We start from the raw sequence: 20,656 nt of genomic DNA, 5'->3' as shown, positions 1-20,656 counted from the left end.
GTTTGATGTTGTGTGTTCGTTTGGGGGCCTTACAAAATGAACTCGGAGTTCATTTTCTGGTGTTGGCTTATGTTTTGAGTGGATTTGAGTGTTGCCTTTCTTGGGATGGGGAGGTTCCATTGCGTTTGTTTTCTCTTTAGCTCACATTGTTGGGGTTCATTCTAAGCCCCATGAATTAACTCTCTCTCACCCAATTTATCTGTTTTTAGGAGCCTTTTGTTGAATGGTTTTTATGATGTTTGCTTTAGTGTTCGCCTATAACGTGCCACATTTAAATCATTTTTATAGCTACGAAAAAAATACTATGAAATAAAATTTATTGTGCCATAAGTTTTGTTAATAACTACCTTGAAAAAATAAATGTATTCCGTCCCGGTGTTAGGCAAAATGCCGTCGCTAAAACAAGTGTTACGTTTGCTGGTCTTGGGTGAATTTAATTGAATTAAAAAATGTTTGTAGTTCTTTGGTAAATTATTTGAAAGTTATTATCTAATTAAAAGCTGCTAAAGTGTGGTGTGTGTGAATAAAGAGTTTTCCGAAAAAAATTGTGTTGGCTCTTTGAATTGTTTGAGGGCCCCAAAAAAGAAAAACAAGTTTTCAGTGGATTTTGTGCTCAGTTTATTTAAGCTTTGTTCTGATATTTCTGGCTGCTCTTTTGGTCCTCGCTCTTTCGGGTTTGCAGAGCATAAAGGCCAACGTGTGTTTTAAGGGGGAGCTCTTTGGTCTGCTTGGAAATGACAACTAAAGTGAGAGGGTGTTATTAGGGCTGGTGTTCCTGCTGCTGCCGTTCGCTGCACTGCCTGCTACTGATATACGGACTACTGGTTAAAACTCTGGTTGTGCGCTATCGCAATCATTGTCATCATCAACTAAGGAGGACTGAGCACCGAGCTCAGAGCACAACACCATCCATCCAACCAAACGACATACACACACTCAACAACCCATAGGCAGAGAGCAACCAAAAACACACAAAGCAATCATCCATCCAGCCCGCAATACGTCGTCCGCTACAACAACCAACAACACAACATTCTTCAGTCATAACACAACCAACAGTAAAACGTTGGATTATTCGTTCGATGGCAACGGTTTGGTTAACAGGCGCGCGCTTTCTTTTATTACAAAATTTTATCGCCAATTATTTTATGGTTATTTGAACAATTCTGGGGCGCTAAACTCTACGTCAAAACAAAAGTGTTAAGAACCCGAAAAAAAACAAAAATCTAAAACAATCTCATTTTAAAATAATGCCGTCGTCGTTTAAGTTTAACTACTCCCCCTCTGCATAAGAAGACTACAATAATAATAATAAAGAACCAACAACTAGTGGCTCGTTCGCTCGTGTGCTCCACTCATAATCAGTGAGTTTTCCGCCCGTCCTAACGTAGTTTTTGGTGTTTCGTCGTCGTCGTCAGAGTAGTTAGTAGTCGGGGTACAGAGCTTTGTGCTGCTGCCGTCGTCGTCGTTCTCTGCTATTCACGTTGGGCGCTAGTATCATCATCAGCACCCAAATGCACCGCGCACTTGAAAGAAAACCTTTATGATTATTTTGGACATTCAGTCAGTTTGTCTACGACGGTCGTAATGAGAATACATCACTTAATCAGTAATAGCAACAAAATACAAAGACAACTTGTATCACAACTACAAGTCGTACTCTTCTTGTTCGTCGGTACCAATACTACAACTAAAACAACTAATAATAACAATAAAAACAAATAATAATCGTAAAAATATACAATAAAAGTAATTATTATTGTTATGATTACAACAACTAAACACCAAATAAAATAATACAACAAAACGGAACGAAAGAAGCTGCTAACAGCAACTAAACCAACAACAACAGCAAACAACAAACACACTATTGTTATTATAATGATAATGTTTATTATTGTTGCTACAAGTGACACCCAGAAAATATAATAAATTAAAAATTTCAATAAATTATTTCATTCTTTGAATACAACAACAACAAAAAGCCAATGCCAAGCAACAACAAATTTAACAAAAGAAAAAGTGGAAGAGTTGATGACAAATAAACAAAAAATAACTTTTTGTGAAATGAAATTTTTTTAAAAAAGTGCAAATTTAAACTGGAATTCAAGTATACGATTTTTTGAAAAAAAAAATAATAATTATAAAGCTATTTAAGACATATATTTAATATAAAAATATATATTTAAAAAATATTTAAGACATACGGAAATATTTCAAAATTAATAAAAACCACAATTAAGACAGATAAACCACAATAAAGTGCAATAAAGAAAAATAATTTAAAAAATTATAAAACCCAAGGATCCATTCATTGGTCCCTCTACAACTCACCAAGTAACCAATTCCTTACATTCATCGTTTGTGAATAATTAAACCGCCAAAATTCTTACCGCCAACAGTATGAATTCATATTTTGAACAAGCTTCGGGCTTTTATGGCCATCCACATCAGACCACTGGCATGTCCATGGGCACCGCTGGCCATCATGATCAGTCAGCCACCGCCGCAGCAGCGGCCTACAGAGGTTTCCCCCTATCGCTGGGCATGACACCCTACACAAATCATCATCTCCAGCGTTCTACCCAAGATTCCCCCTATGATGCCAGTATTACCGCCGCCTGTAACAAAATCTATGGTGATGGCAATGCCTATAAACAAGATTGCCTCAACATTAAATCGGATACAATAAATGGTTATAAAGATATATGGAATACGACAGCGAATGGGGGTGGAGCTGGTGGTGGCGGCGGTACTGGTGGTGGTGGTGGCGGCTCAGCCGGTTCCGCGAATGGTGCAAATAATACCGCCAATGGTGGACAAAATGCAACGGGAGGCGGTGGTGGAGCTGGTGGTGGTATGCCCGTTCGACCCTCAGCCTGTACACCAGATTCTAGGGTGGGCGGCTATTTGGACACATCGGGCGGTAGTCCGGTTAGCCATCGTGGCGGTAGTGCCGGCGTTGTCGGAGGTGCCGGTACCGGTGTGGGTCAAAGTGGTCAGAGCGCTAATGTGGGTGGTGCTGGCGGTGTAGGCGGGGCAACGGCTTGGAATGCGAATTGTACAATTTCAGGAGCCGCCGCCGCACAAACAGCAAGTAGTTTACACCAGGCCAGCAATCACACATTCTATCCCTGGATGGCTATCGCAGGTGAGTAGTTCAATAGATTTTTATACATTAGAAATAATTTTATGTGATTTATTTGACTTTTTTGAGGGTTAGGAAGGAGAGAATTGCATAGCTGGAATTCTAGAATTAGAATTATAAGCAGATCATAAAATATAAAAGTCAAATTTGTGATCGGAAGGTAGTGCAATGTACCTAATTCGAATTTCAAATTGATCACGAAAGAGTGCAATATAGAACAACAATTAGTATGAAATTCAAAGAACACGTAAAGAAAAAGTTTGGGGAAATAAAATTGAAAGTAAATCAACTAAACTGGATTTTTGCAGCAATCAAATCAAATGTTAGCAGAACCAATAATATTCTGATATATAATAAAATAATAAAACCGATATGGATCGGAAACAAATGTTAACATAAGCAATAAGATTCTGTTATATAAACAAATAATAAAACCGATACGGACTTAATACAAAATTTGTAACTTTTTTACAGTCCTAATTCAATATTTCTAACTTTTGTATTAGGAACATATTGTTTTTATTATATGATTATATATCAGAATCTTATTGCTTATGTTAACATTTGATTTCGCTCCATATCGGTAAAATTCTTCTGGTAGGTACATACGAAATGCTGATCTTCGTATAAATTTAGACGAAATATAAAAAATAATCACAGGTGTGTGTTAACAAAATTCGTCAACACAGAAACCTTGAGAACTTAGTCGGACATCCTCTATGGATTTGGCCACATAAGCCTCAAATAAGGAGTAACACAAATATAGTATTTTTTGTCGCTAGAATTTTCAAATAAAACTCCTGAAGATCTTGGAAAGTCGCCAACGAAACGTTGAGAGTTGATCATGAAATAAGTTAGTTTTATTCCATCAAACATCTGACCCAATCAGCCAAGGAAACCCACAAATACGGTCATAATATCAAGAAAAGGAGTAATTTATTTATTCATTATTGTATCTTACTTTAATGTTAAAAAAATAGTATTCTGGTTGAACAAATGTGTAACGGGAAAAGAGAAGTAATGCTGTAATTTTGAGAATTCTACTAAATATTGAAGTGCAGATTATCTCAATATAGGACACCACTAATAAAATTTATTCCAATTATGGAACGACAATAATGTAAACAGATCTGTAATGCTAGTTTCTAAGTCATTATATAGGTTTTGACTTTTATATTATTGGCATAAATCATATAAATGCATTTTCTTGTGATTGTTATTAAATAGATTTTTATTAAATAGACAAATCCCCTGAAGAAATCTGAAAAATGCGATAAATCTGAAGATTTGTGACTGGGAATTTGTATATAAAACCGATTCCACATCTGTGTAAAATCTAAAATATTTACAGTTCTAGATTTGAAAATAATCTTTATTTAAAAAACGGATTTAAAAGAGCGTCATTTGCACAGGTTAGAAAGTTATAATTTTTTGTTACAAATGGTAGTTCTCTGAGACATAGTTGACATTAGTTTCAACGTCTTTTTTGACTTAATGAGGAAATTTTATATCAAAGACAACAATCACTATTTAACTATATCTAAAGATTTGCGATTAAAAAATATATATGTATTAAAAATTAATCATTATTTTAAAAATGGAATTTAAAAGAGCGTACTTATGAATAGGTCAAAAATAAAAAAAATAATTTAGAATATTATAATTTTTTTAGTGGTAGCTCTCTGAGACAGTCGAAATTTTTGTCAAGATCCTAAATATTATTAAGAGAAATATATTTAGCATTCAGGAGCTATTTTTGTTAAACAAGTTTTTTCGAAGAGCTAATTAATTTTAATAATAAAAAAAGTTGAGTTTCCAGTAAATATTCCTTCCATTACACTTAAAAAATAATAATAATGATTCTCTTAATGTGAAAATTTGTTAAAAATGGTAGGCAAGCTGAACTTGAAATATTCGCAGGAAAAAGAAAACATTCGATTTATAATTATTTCCCTGATCGAAACAGAACTGATAACATTTCCAGAAGGACCCACATAAGCGTACCCATCTAACATTTTTTTCGAATTCGGACGGAATTTCTGAAAAAATGTCCGATTCTGATGCCGAATTCGGTACGAAAGTTGTGTGGACGTGGTCACCGAATTCGAAAAAAATTTTCTAAGGAAACTCTTAAAAAATATTAGAGTTTCGCGACGAATTTAGTCCAAATTCGGTAGAAAATTCTTGGAAAATTCGGAAAACAAAATAGATTTTCTGACAGAATTCGGTCCGAATTCGGAAGAAAGTTCTGGAAAATTCAGTGAAAAATTTAGATTTTCTTAAGAAAATCGGTTCGAATTCGGAAAGAAATTCTGGAAATATTTGAAGAACAGTTAAGATTTTCTGAAAAAAAAATCGGAAAAAATTCTTGGGCGCTGACGCCGTTGATATTGACGCAACACGGGTTGTGCTGTACAGAGCAAACCCCACTCAGAGACAATATTCTTTTAATGCGATATTTATGGAAGATTCTAATTTTAAACTTTCTAAAATTTTTGCCTGTTGTTATAATTTTGTGATTAATAGTAGAACAATGGGCACGAGTAACTTAAATTATTATATTTATTGTATTTGTTGTATTTATATTAAAAAAAATTAAAAATTGTATATGCGAATTTTATAAGCAGTCATTTTGTTTTTCGACAACAACCTAACGAAAAAATCCCTTAGACAATCGATTAGGAATCGGAACGAATTCTGAATGACGATTCTTCAGAAAATGTGCAGAGTTTCTTAACAAAACTTATAGAAAATCGGTCCAATTTCTAAGAAAATGTTAGAAAAAATCGGCAAATTACTATAAAAAATATTTAGAAAATCTCAGAAAAAAATCAGAGCCCTAGGAAAAAATTGTTAGCTGGGTAGTTTTTATGTGTAAATAAATAATTGTTACTGGTAAATATATCGGAAATACATAATAATAGAATGTTTGATGGTGCATGTCCCGCTATATGTAATTATATCTTTTAATAAATTAAAATTCTTGGAATTCATAGAATTTATAAAGACCTCAATCAAAGAACCATTACTTGCAATCATTTGGTTTGAAATTATGTTTAAATTCACATAAAGTTTTTTTTTTTTAAATCGCGAAGTTAAGATTCTGAAAATGTAAAGTGCTGTCAGCCTAAAGAAGTGGTGCCGTGATATAACTCCCAAATCTATGTCGAAAGTATCTCCGGCCAACTAAAGAAGCATACGACACCTAACAATATTTATTTACATTTTTATTTTTATTTATACACTAATTGATCAATCCCAAAATCAAACAGAAGATCCAAAAAATTGGCAGTTTTGAAGTCCTAATCCAACAACACCTTAGGCCAATATTTTTCGTTGTTTTTTTCATTATTTTCTGCAACTTTATTATCTTTCCCCGAACATACTTTAATATATCGCAAACAAGCACTGTGCATCCGTCGCATCGCCTTGAGATGAAATCAGCTGCAGTAATCATTCATCATTTTATACACTTGTTATTATTATTGTGTGATTGAATTCAAAACAATATGAACAGTGACCAATTTGCAAGTTTTTCCTTCATCATCTTCATCGTCTTCTCTGACTCCAATGACTGACTGACTGCCACACATATAACCTCGAGTGATATAATAACAGTTTCAGTTTCACTGCATATACCCATATATGATTACGTTTTCTTGGCTGGGGAGGAGGGTTATTCTTTGGGTTATTGCATTTTAACCGGTATTTGTGAGTATAGACAACAGACAACACAATTTGAAATCAATTATTTCCCCATTCGATTTGATTTAATAGTGGCATTTTATTATAATGATGTTTGGTTTTTACTTGGATTTTTTTATTTAAAAAGATAAGAAAAATAAAAAACCACACAATAATAACTTTATTTTTTGATACAAAAGTGAGTTTGGGCATACGAAAAAAAATATTTCAAACGCCAAAGCAAACCGTTGTGACAATAAATGTTAATTGCACAATTTGTCTCATAATTTGTCACCTTTGGAGTTTTGTTGTTTTGCACCAACCAAGCAAGAAGTTGCAAAAAAATCACAAATTATGACTTCCAGCATCACATAGTTTAGCCAGTCATGCTGCTGCCATCCAACCAAGCAGCACCATTCATCCAGTTAACACTCGAGGTTGCCTTTTATTTCATAACACACACAAAAAGGATAGAAAAATGGAAACCTTTACAAGGCAAAATGAAAAAATACCAACAACGTGTAAAAACGGTGTGAAACAATCCTTTTAATTTGAGAACATCAACAAACCGTTTAAAAAATAAATTTTTTTCGTACTCTATGAACTCATATTTTTTTGCTTGATCCTTTGCTCTGCGGGCCTTTGCTAAAACAACAAACCAGGCTAGCTACCTCTTTCTTACATTCTTGTGGAGTGCTACAACATAATAAAGCATTTCAGTTTTTTTGCCAGCAACAATTGCAATATGTAGCATCAAACATCTGTACGCAGCAACCAGCTAGGCGAGCCAGCGCGAATGTGGTGTAACTGGTAGAGTTAATGCAGCATGTTAGAGTTTAGTTAACCGGCACGTTGCCTGACAATGCCGCCAACGCCACATGTGTCTCCTTTAGTATATTTGAAAAGCCCTCTACTAAATACTCTGTACACCGCAGTACACAATTATGTAATTATTACATTTACAACACTAGCAACAATTGTCGTTATAAAACTCTTCAACTAGCGCATTAGAAGACTCAGCAAGAGTTTTGTTTCATTTGTGTGTGTGTGGTGTTTTTGAAGAAATCAAATAGCTAAGGTAAAGGATAACTCATTGCTAAACTCTTTGAAATGCGCTGCTAAACACCCGCACGCACACCCACACCATGTGGCCTTTTCAACTCTAAAGTACATATTACAAAAACAAAAGAACATCTAAAGATAGTCCACATAATGATGAAATTAAATTCTTAAGATTTGTTTCAGTTTCATGGGGAAAAATTATTTATATTTTTCCCATAATGGAATATGTCACACATATTATAGTTTTGTTATGTTTTTTTTTTTTCTTTTAGTTGGTGGCATTGTGTGTCATTCGCTTCCCAAGAACTCTCAAATCTCTGCCATAGAATTCTTACGCCATTTTGTATTATAATATGTACGACATTTTTAAAAAGGCTTTACTTGTCTAATGAAACTCTTTAAATTTCTCATGACTTATTTTTTAAATTGCTGTCAATAATAAGAATATATTGTAAGCCTTTAGTTGACCCTTAAAGATCACTAAGTTATAATATTGCTGATAATTATTAGGAAGAGAATATTACGTATAAAAAATGTTTCTTATGGTAAATGGTGACACCATCAATGTGATAAGATTACAGACTTGGGTATAGAATATTTTGATTTTACATTAGGGTTACACAATTTGAACTATAACAATATAATAAAGAAACAAAAAGACGCGCAATAGAAATTATTCAACAAAAATAGAAAAAAGCTATGAATGTAAAAGAAGATACAAATAAAATAAAATAACATAAACTGTTGAAGCAAGTCCAACAACATAGTAAATGAATTGCCTAAATATTTGTATGTAAACATATGGCAACTCTTTATCCATTTAATAAAAAGCCTTAACTCAAGTAGATAATAGTACGGTTACACTAGAGTTTGAGAGGACGTTTGGGCTATTGAAAAGACATTTGAAATCCAAACCCACTGGGTTAACCCGGTTAAGTGTAACAGGGGTATAAAGAGTTCCTACATTCCATCTGTTTCTGTTGGAACAACATAGTTCATTGTCGACATATGAATTCAATAATTTTGTCATTTCCTTTGCTTATATTTCAAATAAATCCTCATAAATAGGTTAGCCCTGCAAAAAGCTATAATATAAACAGGCTATTATGTTCTGAGTGTGTTTCTTGACAGAAACCTTCATACAAAATATATGTTTTTTTTTTATTTTAATCATTGTAAGTAAATTCTCATATCGTGAAGATTAGCTTTTTATTCGAGGTTTTAATAAAAGGTGTATGTATATCCCCTTAAGATGTCAACAAATATTGACGAAACGTCGGTACCAAATAATGGCAAATAAAAATATAATACAATAACAATGTAAATGTACTCTCAATTCTGAAGGTGATATCTTTGGCGTTTTTAGTCAAGTTTATAAGAAAAAAAAACCACTTTGATCTTGGAAATTTTGCAAACAAAGACTTGTTTGATCGAAGTTTGAGTTTTATATCCCAAATCTTAAATCTGTATTCGTCCATCTGTCAATGTAATGCTTATATTCAGGCTACTTGCAACTCCATTCATTTTCCAAAGTGGATAAATACATTTATTGAAGTTTTATTCCAATAGAACAGCTTGTTATAACCTCAACCTTTAACCTAATGAGGGTATATAAACTTTGATACGACAAAAATGGGAAATATTGGTTCTAGACTCTATATTTGTTTGGACGAAATCCGTTTCAGACCATATGGACTCGATTTAGCTCTGTTCGTCTGTCTGTCTGGGTGGTTGGAGTGAACGATAACTCAAGCATGGATCAACCTATTTGGTCCTCGTAATATATTGTCAAAATTTAGGTCAAGGTCGAAGATGGGCCATATTGGTCCACTCCTGCCTCCAGCCTCACAAAAGTTCAATATTTTCGCCTAATTGCAATTTAAGGCCTACTCGAGAATTGTTTTGAAAATTTTACCGAAGATTCTTCTTATGGTCCTATTTACAGCTTTATATCGTTTTTTTTTTTGTGCAAGTCGTGACAAAAATGGTACTGAAATCCGAAAAAAACCTACGGTGACCACTTAAATGGCTATGTGCACGATTAGGAGTGACTGAGTAGCCTATGAATCTTTGAACATCATAATATTATATCAAGTTCAAGATTGAACCTTATTTAGATTTATTTTTTGGGCAACATATACCATGAATTTTAAAAGAAATCAAAATGTGTGAAGATGTACAAGCAGCAAGTCTACTGTACCATTATAACAATAACATAATTGTTATACAACCCGATGTATCTAGGCTTAAGAGATTTTTCTATAATCCCAAGCATTATATTTACTGATTTAAAAATAAGCCAATATTTTTCTTTGTAAGAATGAAATGGATTTAATAAATGGCACAATAAAAACCAAACCTTATTTAGATTATTGTTTTGAAATTTTCATCTAAGGCAGTCCATGAGATTTTTATTACAACGATATCATTTTTTAATTAATTCTCTTTCGTGTTGAGCTTATTAGACCTATTATATACATTGAAAAATTATGAGTCTACCGAAGTCCCACGCATTCAACCATTACGCTACGTTTCACGGGTGGTTAAGCCGATCTTCAGGCGTATTAAATGTTGTTTTTGTGGCAGACGAAGGCAAAGCTTGGGAACTAGTATATATATCGCACTTCATTAGATAAATGCATATGCGAAATTATGTCAGTTAATTGAAACTCCAAACTTTTCCTATAGTCCTGCTTGGTAATCCCATTTTTCAATGTTCACAAATACTATGGTAAGTTTTATTCCTACGTCACTAGTAATTGTTCTCCTATATCAGAAGATTTTTTTGATCATCAATTATTGTCTACTAAAGTTTTAACAAGCTGATGGTGGCTCAGAACGCTAAAACGCCGGCAACCTTGACACTCAGTTGTCGGAGACCCAGGTTCAAATCCCAGCCTCATGGCTCATGCTGAAATTATTTTTTATTTTTGCCTTATTAAGGCGAAGGTCATTTATAGTGATATTTAATTAATTCTCTTTCGAGTTGAGCTTATTAGACCTATTATATACATTGAAAAATTAGGAGTCTACCGTTCGGTACAGTATGCATATTTTGGCCCTTTGTTATGGCAAAAATGATTTTCTAACTCCTTTTGTGGGTTCCGACAAAAATCAGCAAAATTAAAATGCTTATAATTTCGGTAATTAACTATATTATTCGGTAAGTTACCGAACTTTTCATTCATTATTTTGCGTTTTTTGTGTTTTACCGTTTGTATAGGAAACTCACAAAATGAGTTAGAGAATCGCACTACAGATGTAATTCGAAACATTTAATTGTAATTCCAGAATGTCATTTGTAATTCGAAAGTTTTCAATTGCTTTTCGTGATTTTTATCTGTAATTCTTTTGTAATTTAATTTTTAATCAAATTTTTACAATTGAAATTCCATTTATTTAATTTAAACTTCGATTTATTGTATTTAAATTCGAAATTTTACCTCTGGATTGTATTTTGTTTTCCGTATTAAAAACATGTTTCGAATTTCAAATAGAAAAAGTCGAATTGCAAATGAAATAATCCAAATTTTAATTGCCATGGGAATAGTTTGAACTACAAATATAAAAATTCGAATTTCTGATGAAATAATTCGGATTTCAAATGTAATGTAATGAGTTACAACTGAAATGTTTCGAATTTTCCATATTTATATTAGGCAATTTTCCTTGCGCCAATTGTCAGTATGATGGAGAGAGAGGTGAGGCATATCGTCAGTGTCATACTTAAGTGTTCCATACGCCATTTCCCCATTTTGAGATAATCGCATTTTAATGTTTTGCGTCACAACTGCATGGAGCTGACTAAAGATAATATTTATATTTTTGACTTGAAACATTAATAAGAGTCTTCTATTTTTGAAATGTTTTCCTTTATAAATTGACTTTGAAGTCGATGTCCACTTTTGCCTTTATACGAGGGAATTTGTTGACCGATTTATCGCCAAGAAACTGCAATTTTTTGTTAAAATCAAAATTGTAGCATTGTCAGTTCACAATTTTTTTAAAGTATTTTTTTTAATTCTCTCGTTTAACTACAAGATTATTAGGTACTTAAAAAGCCCATAAAAATATATGGTGGTCGGTCTATTTGCATTTGAACTAGAATGGGCACCTCAAAACGCTTTTTCAAAAGAGGTTTTGTATGCGATCATTTGACACAAAACTATGAAATAGTTTCAACAAAAACATTAGCTCAAGATGTGTCGTTTCAAATGAAAAACTTAAGTTTTCTTGAAAAAATATCCATGAAAAATTGTGGTAATACAAAATACAATAGAATCGAGTTAATTCCTATTCCGATCGAAATCCTCAATTATTCTTAATAAAATGTCATAATAAAATGTTTGCCTAGTTTAATCGTAAACCTCAATAATACGTTAAATTTGTCAATAACAATAAATTTGTCATCTTTCGAGGGGACCAGTTATTTGAATATGATTTATTTAAAAGATTTATTGTTAATTTCATTTATTTATTGCTTATTTTTAAAGTTGTTTTGTTAATTGCATTTCTAATACTCTCCCGAAAATCTTGCAATAATTATTTCTTTGAAATCAATAAATCTGTTTCAATATATAATGTATTACCTCCAACAAATCGCTTATATTAATTAAAATCAGTTTGTTTAATTATAATTTATGAGCATATTTTATTATTTATTAATTGCAATTTTTTTAAAACTAGACAACCAAGAGGAAACTAAAAAACGTGTAGTTTTTATATGTACGTATTTTTTTTTCTAAATAAAAATATTCTTTTTTGAAAAAAATAATTTATTTATTTTTAAAATCTTTTAAATTAAAGAAAACATGTTATCATCACCATAAATTTCATTGGTCTTCCACCATGCCCATTTCAATATACATACATAGTATATCTGGAGACAATTTATGGCGAAAGTGGCAAATCATTGCTCTTCTCATTTTATTTAGTATATTTTTGGTTTCTTTTTGTTCTTAAAAATTATAAAAAAAAAAACAATACACAAAACACCGGCCAACGTTGTGACAATAGAAGTCGAGCAGCTACCGCGCACCTACACATTTTATTCATGAGATTTCTAAAAACAATACAACCTACTCATGAGATCCATTAGAAATTTTGGTTTGCTGCATTTACATTAGCGTTTTTTAGTTATGTCAAATATTTCACATTTTTATCAACTTAGAAATCAGGCTTATTATTATTTTCTAATTTATGAAATCATTCTTATTGGATTTTTAATATTTCTTGCTAATTAAATTAAGATCATAATCTTAAGACATTTATTACAAGATTCCAATTGGAATAATCATATTTTCTTTTGCCATTTATGATTGGAAGTCATAATTGCAAGAAAATATTCTTACCTGTGTCCATAATTGCTAATTCTGACACTAGATGGCTTTCTTAAAATTCCTATGAGACAATCTTAAGACAATTTTTACCTGAACATTTTGAACTGTTTTCAAATATCGTAACATAATGTAAGAATACACCATACTTTTTGGTGGTGGAAGTAAGATGGTGTGAGCAATGGCGATCGAACACCTAATTAACTGTACATAGTCGTCATTTTTCTTAGATCTTTTCAAACATAAACTTGTGTACGTCGGAAAAATACAAAATTCCAAAATTAAAGACGATTTACAGGCTTTAGGAATAAAACTATTTTACATAAATATTGGAGTATTATATAAAAATCAATACCCAAAACTAAATCTCTGAGCACCTACAATAACGATAAAAATTAAAAAAATATTGTTCAATTAATTTTTAATATTCATAATTTTTAATACTCAAATCAAATATTTAGTGATAAATGTGCATTTTTTAACGAAAATAAATAAGCAGCACTTTGAATGTCTTCAATCACAATTCAAAATACTACTGATGACAAGCAGTAGCAAGATATGTAAATTTTGCACACAATAATTGTTCTATTGCAGAACTGCAAGAGTCTTCTATTTTTGAAATTTTTGCAATTTTTTCCTTTATAAATTTGCCAAAAAAATCGGAATAGTAGATTCTTGCAGGTTCTTGAATAGAGCAAATTTTTGCTGTCTACCATGAATACCCAGTAAGCCCAGCTGACTTCTTCTCTTGCTTTCAAAATATTTTTCTAAATTAACAAACTAGCAAAATAGTGTAATTGTTCAATTTATTAATTTGAAAATTGCCAATAATAGTTCTTTGTTTATTTTCTTTATTGTTGCATTCCTCCGCCAAAAAAAGGCCTAAATTCGCCTCATGTGTAATCCTTCTAAATGAACCTTGTTCACTACTATTTTATAAATTAAATGAATTTATAAATACTAGTTTCCCCCAAAAACGAAACGAAAAACCCGCTCTAACACAAATTACCCAAGTGTCTTGTTAAAATAATAAAATATTTTATTTATTGGTTTCGTCGTATTTTTTGAAAGATCCATTTAATATTATTCACTAGATTTTTGTTTTTCAATTTTGTATTTTGAATATTCATTTTCGTTGGCGGTGGTCTTATAAATAATAAATTGTGAATAACAAATGTGGTAGCAACACTTTAAGAAACTGTAAATATAAATAGTAAATTCTTTCAAATTGATATGCAAAAAATTCTTTATTTTATTTTTTTTATTATTTTTAAAAAGGGGAATTTCCAAAAAATATTCACACACATATATATTTTTTTTTCTTAAATTTTGTTTTTATTTATTGCACTTTGAAACCAAATTTCCGTTCATTGTATGATGCCTTGATTCACAGAGATGGAAATGTTTTATATTTTCTCTCTCTCTTATGGGAGGGTAAGAGATTCCATGACATAAAACATCTTAAACCGGCTTCATACCTAATATTTATAAACAACTAAGAAAGTTTCTAGTAAATACAAATTATTAAAAAATTGTGCATTTTTGTTCCTTTTTGCAAATCTTTAAATTTGAAAATATACTTTATTAAAAAATAAAACATTTAACAAATTTCAAATTTTTGGAATTTTTGCAAATCTTTGAATTTTAAAATCTTTAAAGATTTGAAAATATTATTTTTAGACAAATAAAAAATTTAACTAAATTTTAAATTTTCAAACTTCTTGCAAATCTTTGAATTGGAAACTGTGTTAAGATTTCAATTTCTTTTCCCCCTCTGTAAGCCGGTTTAATAAATTTACCTTATTTTTCATGCATTAAAGCATTCAATAATTGCGTATATGTATGTATATTTTACCCAAAACCAACCAACTGACCAACTGCTCATCCAACCAAGTATGCCTGCCTGGCCTGGCCGGCCACCAAACAAATAACCATCCAACCAGCCAGTCTGCCAGCCCGTCAGCCAGCCACCAACCACTTGGATAGTGTTATTAATGTGAGAATTTTAAAATTTATTAGTTTCACTGATACTTTGATTTTGTTTTCAGATTAATATCAACAATGCTGCCGTCCGTGGTGGTGGAGGTACCTCGTTTCTTCGTTTCTGTTGGTGGCATTTTTTTGTTTTATGTTCCTTTGTTAACTTATAAAATATTACTAGAGAAATAAACAATTTTTATATTTATTTAAATATGTATATAATTTTATTAGCTATTTTTATTTTAAATAAAATGAAATTATTTTAACAAAGAATCATGATCATGAGCAATTTGAAAATCTAAACATAAAATTGGATGTGGCTACATACTGGTATTTTTGGATAGCACAGTATTTAAAGTTAAAATTATTCGAAACATTCCAGCTTTAAGGGAATACCCCCAGTTATGCAGTTCAAAAGACCACATTTCCATAATATTTTTTTAGATCTAATCTTGAGCTTCTTTAGGTAATTTTGTTGCTGAAAAATATTGCAGAGTTTTGGGAAAAATTAACGCCAACGAAACCCTTTTTAGTATAGACGAATGGACCGATCCTCACATACTTTTTGTGGGCTGATAATCTAAACCTAATTACTAAACGGGAAAATTTGGAAAAAATGTTTGGCCATAAATCGGCCAAAAATGAAAAAAAATCTCTCGTAAAAATGTAAGATTATGATGTACTTACTAAGACCACAAAATATATGAAGATTGTTCCTCTCGAGTTAGTGCGGGGACAAACTTCAAAAATACCTTTTCGGAAAATAAACGCATTTAAATTTTTTATTTCACATACCCCCAGAGCCCTTTCAGAATTCATATTTATCAGCCAATGTTTTTCCGATTACATATTCTACGTTACCTCTATTTCAAAATAAGGCAATATTTTTTTCGATTTTTTGAAATTTGCAAGTGGGGATAACCCTCTAGTGTATAACATTTAGTTTATAATTCGAAACATTTCAGTTCCAATTCATTATATTCAACTTCGAATATTTTTTTTTAATTTTCCAATCTTTCAGTTCGAATTATTTAATTTTAATTTTTTACATTTGTACTCCAAATTATTCCAATTATGATTTAAATGAATCCTCTTGAATTTTGAAATTCTCATAATTTTTTTCTATTTATAATTTGATTTTTTTTTAATCGAAACCCCAAATAATTTGAATATAATGAATTACAAATAGAATTCTGCAATTATAATTGAAAATTACGAATTACGTATGATATTCTCGAATTACAATTAAATTATTTCAAAATACATCTGAATATGTAAAGATGAATCAGTTGGCTTTGCCGAAATTTAAATATCCTCAGTTTATGATTGGATATTTCGGAACATTCAAGCCGTTACCGAGAGAAGTATGGAAGATAAAATTACAGAGTTGCAACAAAGACTACTAACAACTTTAGTGTCAGAGGGCCCCAAATTTCAGAAAGTATTGGCATCCACCAGCAAAAAAAAAAGAAATATAATGTGGTAGTCAATAATACAAGGACTATCCTCTTATAAAATTTCCCCAGGTTAATATTGGCGGCATTTCTTCTCGATTTTAGCCTTGAAAAACTTATCCTTTTAAGACACGCAGTTCGGACTCGGCGATAAAAAATAGGTCCCATATCATAGAGCTGATATGAATCGAGCTCACATGTAATATGTGAGAAGTCTACCTTGCCTTTCCAGGATGTTTGTAGCAACTTTTATTATTAGTACTTTTGCTTTTGCGAATTAGGTAGCTGAAGTAATGGACCGACATATTCCATCCTAAAAATGGGTATAATTTGGGAGTCAGTCCAATTTGTTGGTCACCGTTGAATATTATCTCGTTGGAATCAAAAGCACAAGGACTAGCTTCGATCAAAATTTTAAAACAATCCTCTAACAGCCCTTAAACTGCACTGAAGCGAAAATTTGGAACTTTTGTGAGGCAGTTACTGGAAGAAGTTGTTCGATATAGTCCTTCTTCGAATTTGATTTAAGTTTGAGGGGAGTACTACGATATGTAATGGTTACACCGATGTCAATCACTCCTTTCTATAGGTATCATGTCCTTCAGCAATTTAAGCTGGTCACAGCCGGTTTTTAAAAGCTGTTGGACCATTATGTCACGAAGCTTGCACTTGCGCACAAAACGATCCTCGAACAGCCCTTAAACTGCATTTATTCAAAAATTTTGAACTTTTGGGCCAGTATCTCAGAAAATACAGGCTTTTCCAAAAAAAAAAATGTACCGCTTTATCCGGGGCCCCGAGCACAATCTGCTGCAAAAAAAAAATCCCACGCATGCGAAACATTTTTGTGGCATTACCATAACAAGTGGACATAGTGAGAGAGCATACTCTCACCTGATCTATGTCTGAAATAAATAAAACTATGTGCGATTTGATAAATCGACTCAAAATTATCTGAATCCGATTTTGTCCAAACATATTTGGGGCCAAAACCATTTTTTCATGTTTGGTCGTATCAGGATGATGACTTTTCTACAATCTCGTATATTTTGTTGAGTTCTTACATATAAGGTGATTCGATAAAAATAAAACCTCCGGCATGCCGGAGGTTGCAAATTTAGTGGACTAGAACTTTTGTGAAACAACATGGAACAATGTTCTGTTTTCACAAAAAGATGCCCGAGAGTCTCCTCTTTCAGTCCATATATACTTTTGTAAACGTCCAGTTCCGCCGTTTAGCACTTTTTTAAATTTATTGAAATTATATGGGTAAAAATGTTTGGTTTTTCCATGCCGTTTCCAATATGAATTACAGCTTTTTTTTACACAAATTGACATTTTTTAAGTATATGAGAATTTATACGAGTTATATAAGTTTTGTGAAAACCCAAGAAGTATATTTTTAATTTTTGAAAAAATTAAAAATTGTTGTAATTTTTCTGTTAAATTTGTAAACAAAATTTTTGAAATTGTTTTTTTGTTTCTTGGTATTTTTATAGTTTATTTATAGGCGTTTGACCACCTTTATAAATAGGAAGATATAAAAACACAAAAAATAGTAAAAAAAATTAAAGAATTTTGACCAGGAAAAAACGATTTTAAACCACTGTGCGGCACAAACTATTTTTTGAAATTATTTGTTTTTTTTAATAATTTTATGAGTGTGTTTTTTTATAAAATCAACTTATATGTAGGATTTTATCTCCTCTTAAACAAAAACTTACCACTGTATAATACAACTGTAGTATAAAAGTCATTATCCTATTGTGTAAAAGTCATCACCCTAGTACTCACACGTTCGACTTCATTAAAAAATATATTCCAATTTTATTTTCATTTTTCGTTAGGGTCATAATTAAGATGATAACATTTATTAACCACGTTTCCCTGTTTTATATTTTGATGAGTTTTTATTTAAGATTAGAGAAATCTTACATACAAGGTGATTCGATAAAAAAAAACCCTCAGCCACAAAATAATTAAATGAAAAATAAAAAAATGAATCATTTCATTTTAGTCATTAAAATGAAATTTTGTCATTTATTCGAGCAACAGAAAATAATTTTAGAGAAAAAATGTGTAAAGCTCCTCACCCTGATATATATACTAGGGTTATGACTTTTCTACAACCTCTTATCCCTGTATGATATTTTGATGAGTTTTTACCTAAGATTGCATAAAATCTTAATTATAAAGTGATTCGATAAAAAAGCTTCCGCGCAAAAAATTTTAAAGTTTTTATTTTTGAGAAGTTTTGAACATTTTTTGAAGTCACACAAATTTTTTTCTAATTATTTGTGCGGAACCTTTTTTATAATAAAATGGAATGAATGTTATTTTAGGCATTAATAGGACAAAGTTCATTCATTCTCACTACAGGAAATCATTTTTGAGAAAAATGTCAAAAAGTCATGACCCTAATATACACCCATTAGCTTAAAGGCTGAGGGTATAAAAAGGTGCAGTTCACTCTTTAAAATTCAAGAAATATTTTAGAAATACGTATTTCCGAAGCTGACAGAAAATTAAAATATTTTCAAATAATTCGAAATTTTCCATTTGTTATTGAAATTAATACCTTTTTTATGTCTCGAGCGGTGTAGCAGTAGTTTTCTCATCTACGAAGATTTAATCTTTTAATTAATCTTTTTCTGATAATTTTAAGTCAAAATATTAAAGAACTTTATAAAATTTGAAATAATTCCAAGTCACTTGTTTCAAAACACTGTGACCACACGCATTCCCTGCCAACACTTGGAGGGAGATTGGAGGCATACATATAATCTTTGTTCGCCTGTATTTTTTATTTACGATTCAACACATTGCAAGTTTTGTTTTTGCTTAGTGTAGTGATACGGTTACGGCTTGGCTGGAGATGCTGCCTAAATTTGTTAAAAATTTGTTTTGTTAAGGTCTTAAATCATGTCCTGAAGGCTTTTAAGTCATTATCGTTAAATTTCAACATAAATTCTCAAAATATTTGCTTGTGTTTTGCATGACGATTTGACTTATGGAGGGACAATGTTTGAAAAAAAAAAAACAAAGACCATTCCCAAAAAAACGAAAAAAATGAGGGGAAAACAAATTTTCAACACATTGGCACATTGTGTGATAAAAAATAAAACTCGTAAAACAATTATCACAAATAATGTGTAAAATTTCCAAACTATTATTTTTTTTTCAAATAAAATGACCTTGAAACTAATATTTGTTCTAGGTTAATTTTGTTTTTTCCTCATATTTTGCACGTACTAAAAATATTCATAATTTTCAATATTTAGCACCACCATAGAGCAAGTGCTTAAGAGAAATTTAATGTGAGTGTTGTATGTCTGTCTGTCTTACGGAATGTGCGTATTTGCGGCTAACGACTATTTTGTATTGTATTATTTTGTTGTTGGTTCACAAGGTTCTTTCTTCTTCATCATCATAGTATGTATTTGGTTGGGTTTGACTAACTAACTGGACTGACTGACTAATGGTTGCGTCACTAATGCGGCGGCTTATGATGATCTGGTTATAGATATGACTAAAGATTTTTGGTGGTTGATGTAGTGGTAGTGGTTGGTGGTGGTGCTTGTGTTAGTAAATATAATTTTTAGGTAAAAATTTGTATTTTTCGAAATTTTTTGGCTGCAATATTTGATGAGAGTAAGAGAGTGTAGTGCTTGATTATTTGGCTTGTTTTCGTCAGTTAGCCGGTAGGTATGTCGTTTTGTTGGTTCGTTCGCCTTTTCGTCCATTCAAAATGCAAACGAAACCTGTTGTGAAGTCAAGCTAATGATGATAATAATGATGAGTGGGATTTCTTTTGTTTTATTTTTGGTCAGAAAACGGAAATTCTGCATAAAAATCGTAACGACGAACACCACCTCTATTGAAGACAGGCAAATAGAAAGAAGAAAAATATGATTTGTTGTGAGGTGGTTCATCACGTTTTCAGTTAATTAAAGCGTAACCGTCAGAGACCTAAAAGAATAGAAACGAATATT

The 20,656-nt window shown here is 31.5% G+C and overlaps 1 protein-coding gene across 3 annotated transcripts in view; it reads left to right on the top strand.

Moving 5' to 3' along the window:
* Positions 1–261: 261 nt before the first annotated feature.
* Ubx (Ultrabithorax) overlaps positions 262–20,656 on the top strand; it is a 95,944-nt gene continuing 75,549 nt past the window's right edge. For all 3 annotated transcript variants that reach the window (XM_073958728.1, XM_073958727.1, XM_073958726.1), the window contains exon 1: positions 262–3,151. In XM_073958728.1, coding sequence (XP_073814829.1) covers positions 2,404–3,151 — 748 coding nt within the window. In that variant the 5' untranslated portion in view covers positions 262–2,403. The remainder of the gene's footprint in view (positions 3,152–20,656) is intronic.

Source organism: Musca autumnalis, unplaced genomic scaffold (genome assembly GCF_047663935.1).
Source record: "Musca autumnalis isolate F117 unplaced genomic scaffold, ASM4766393v1 scaffold_1, whole genome shotgun sequence".
Taxonomy (NCBI): domain Eukaryota; kingdom Metazoa; phylum Arthropoda; class Insecta; order Diptera; family Muscidae; genus Musca; species Musca autumnalis.
This window is presented reverse-complemented; position numbering and strand designations above follow the sequence as displayed.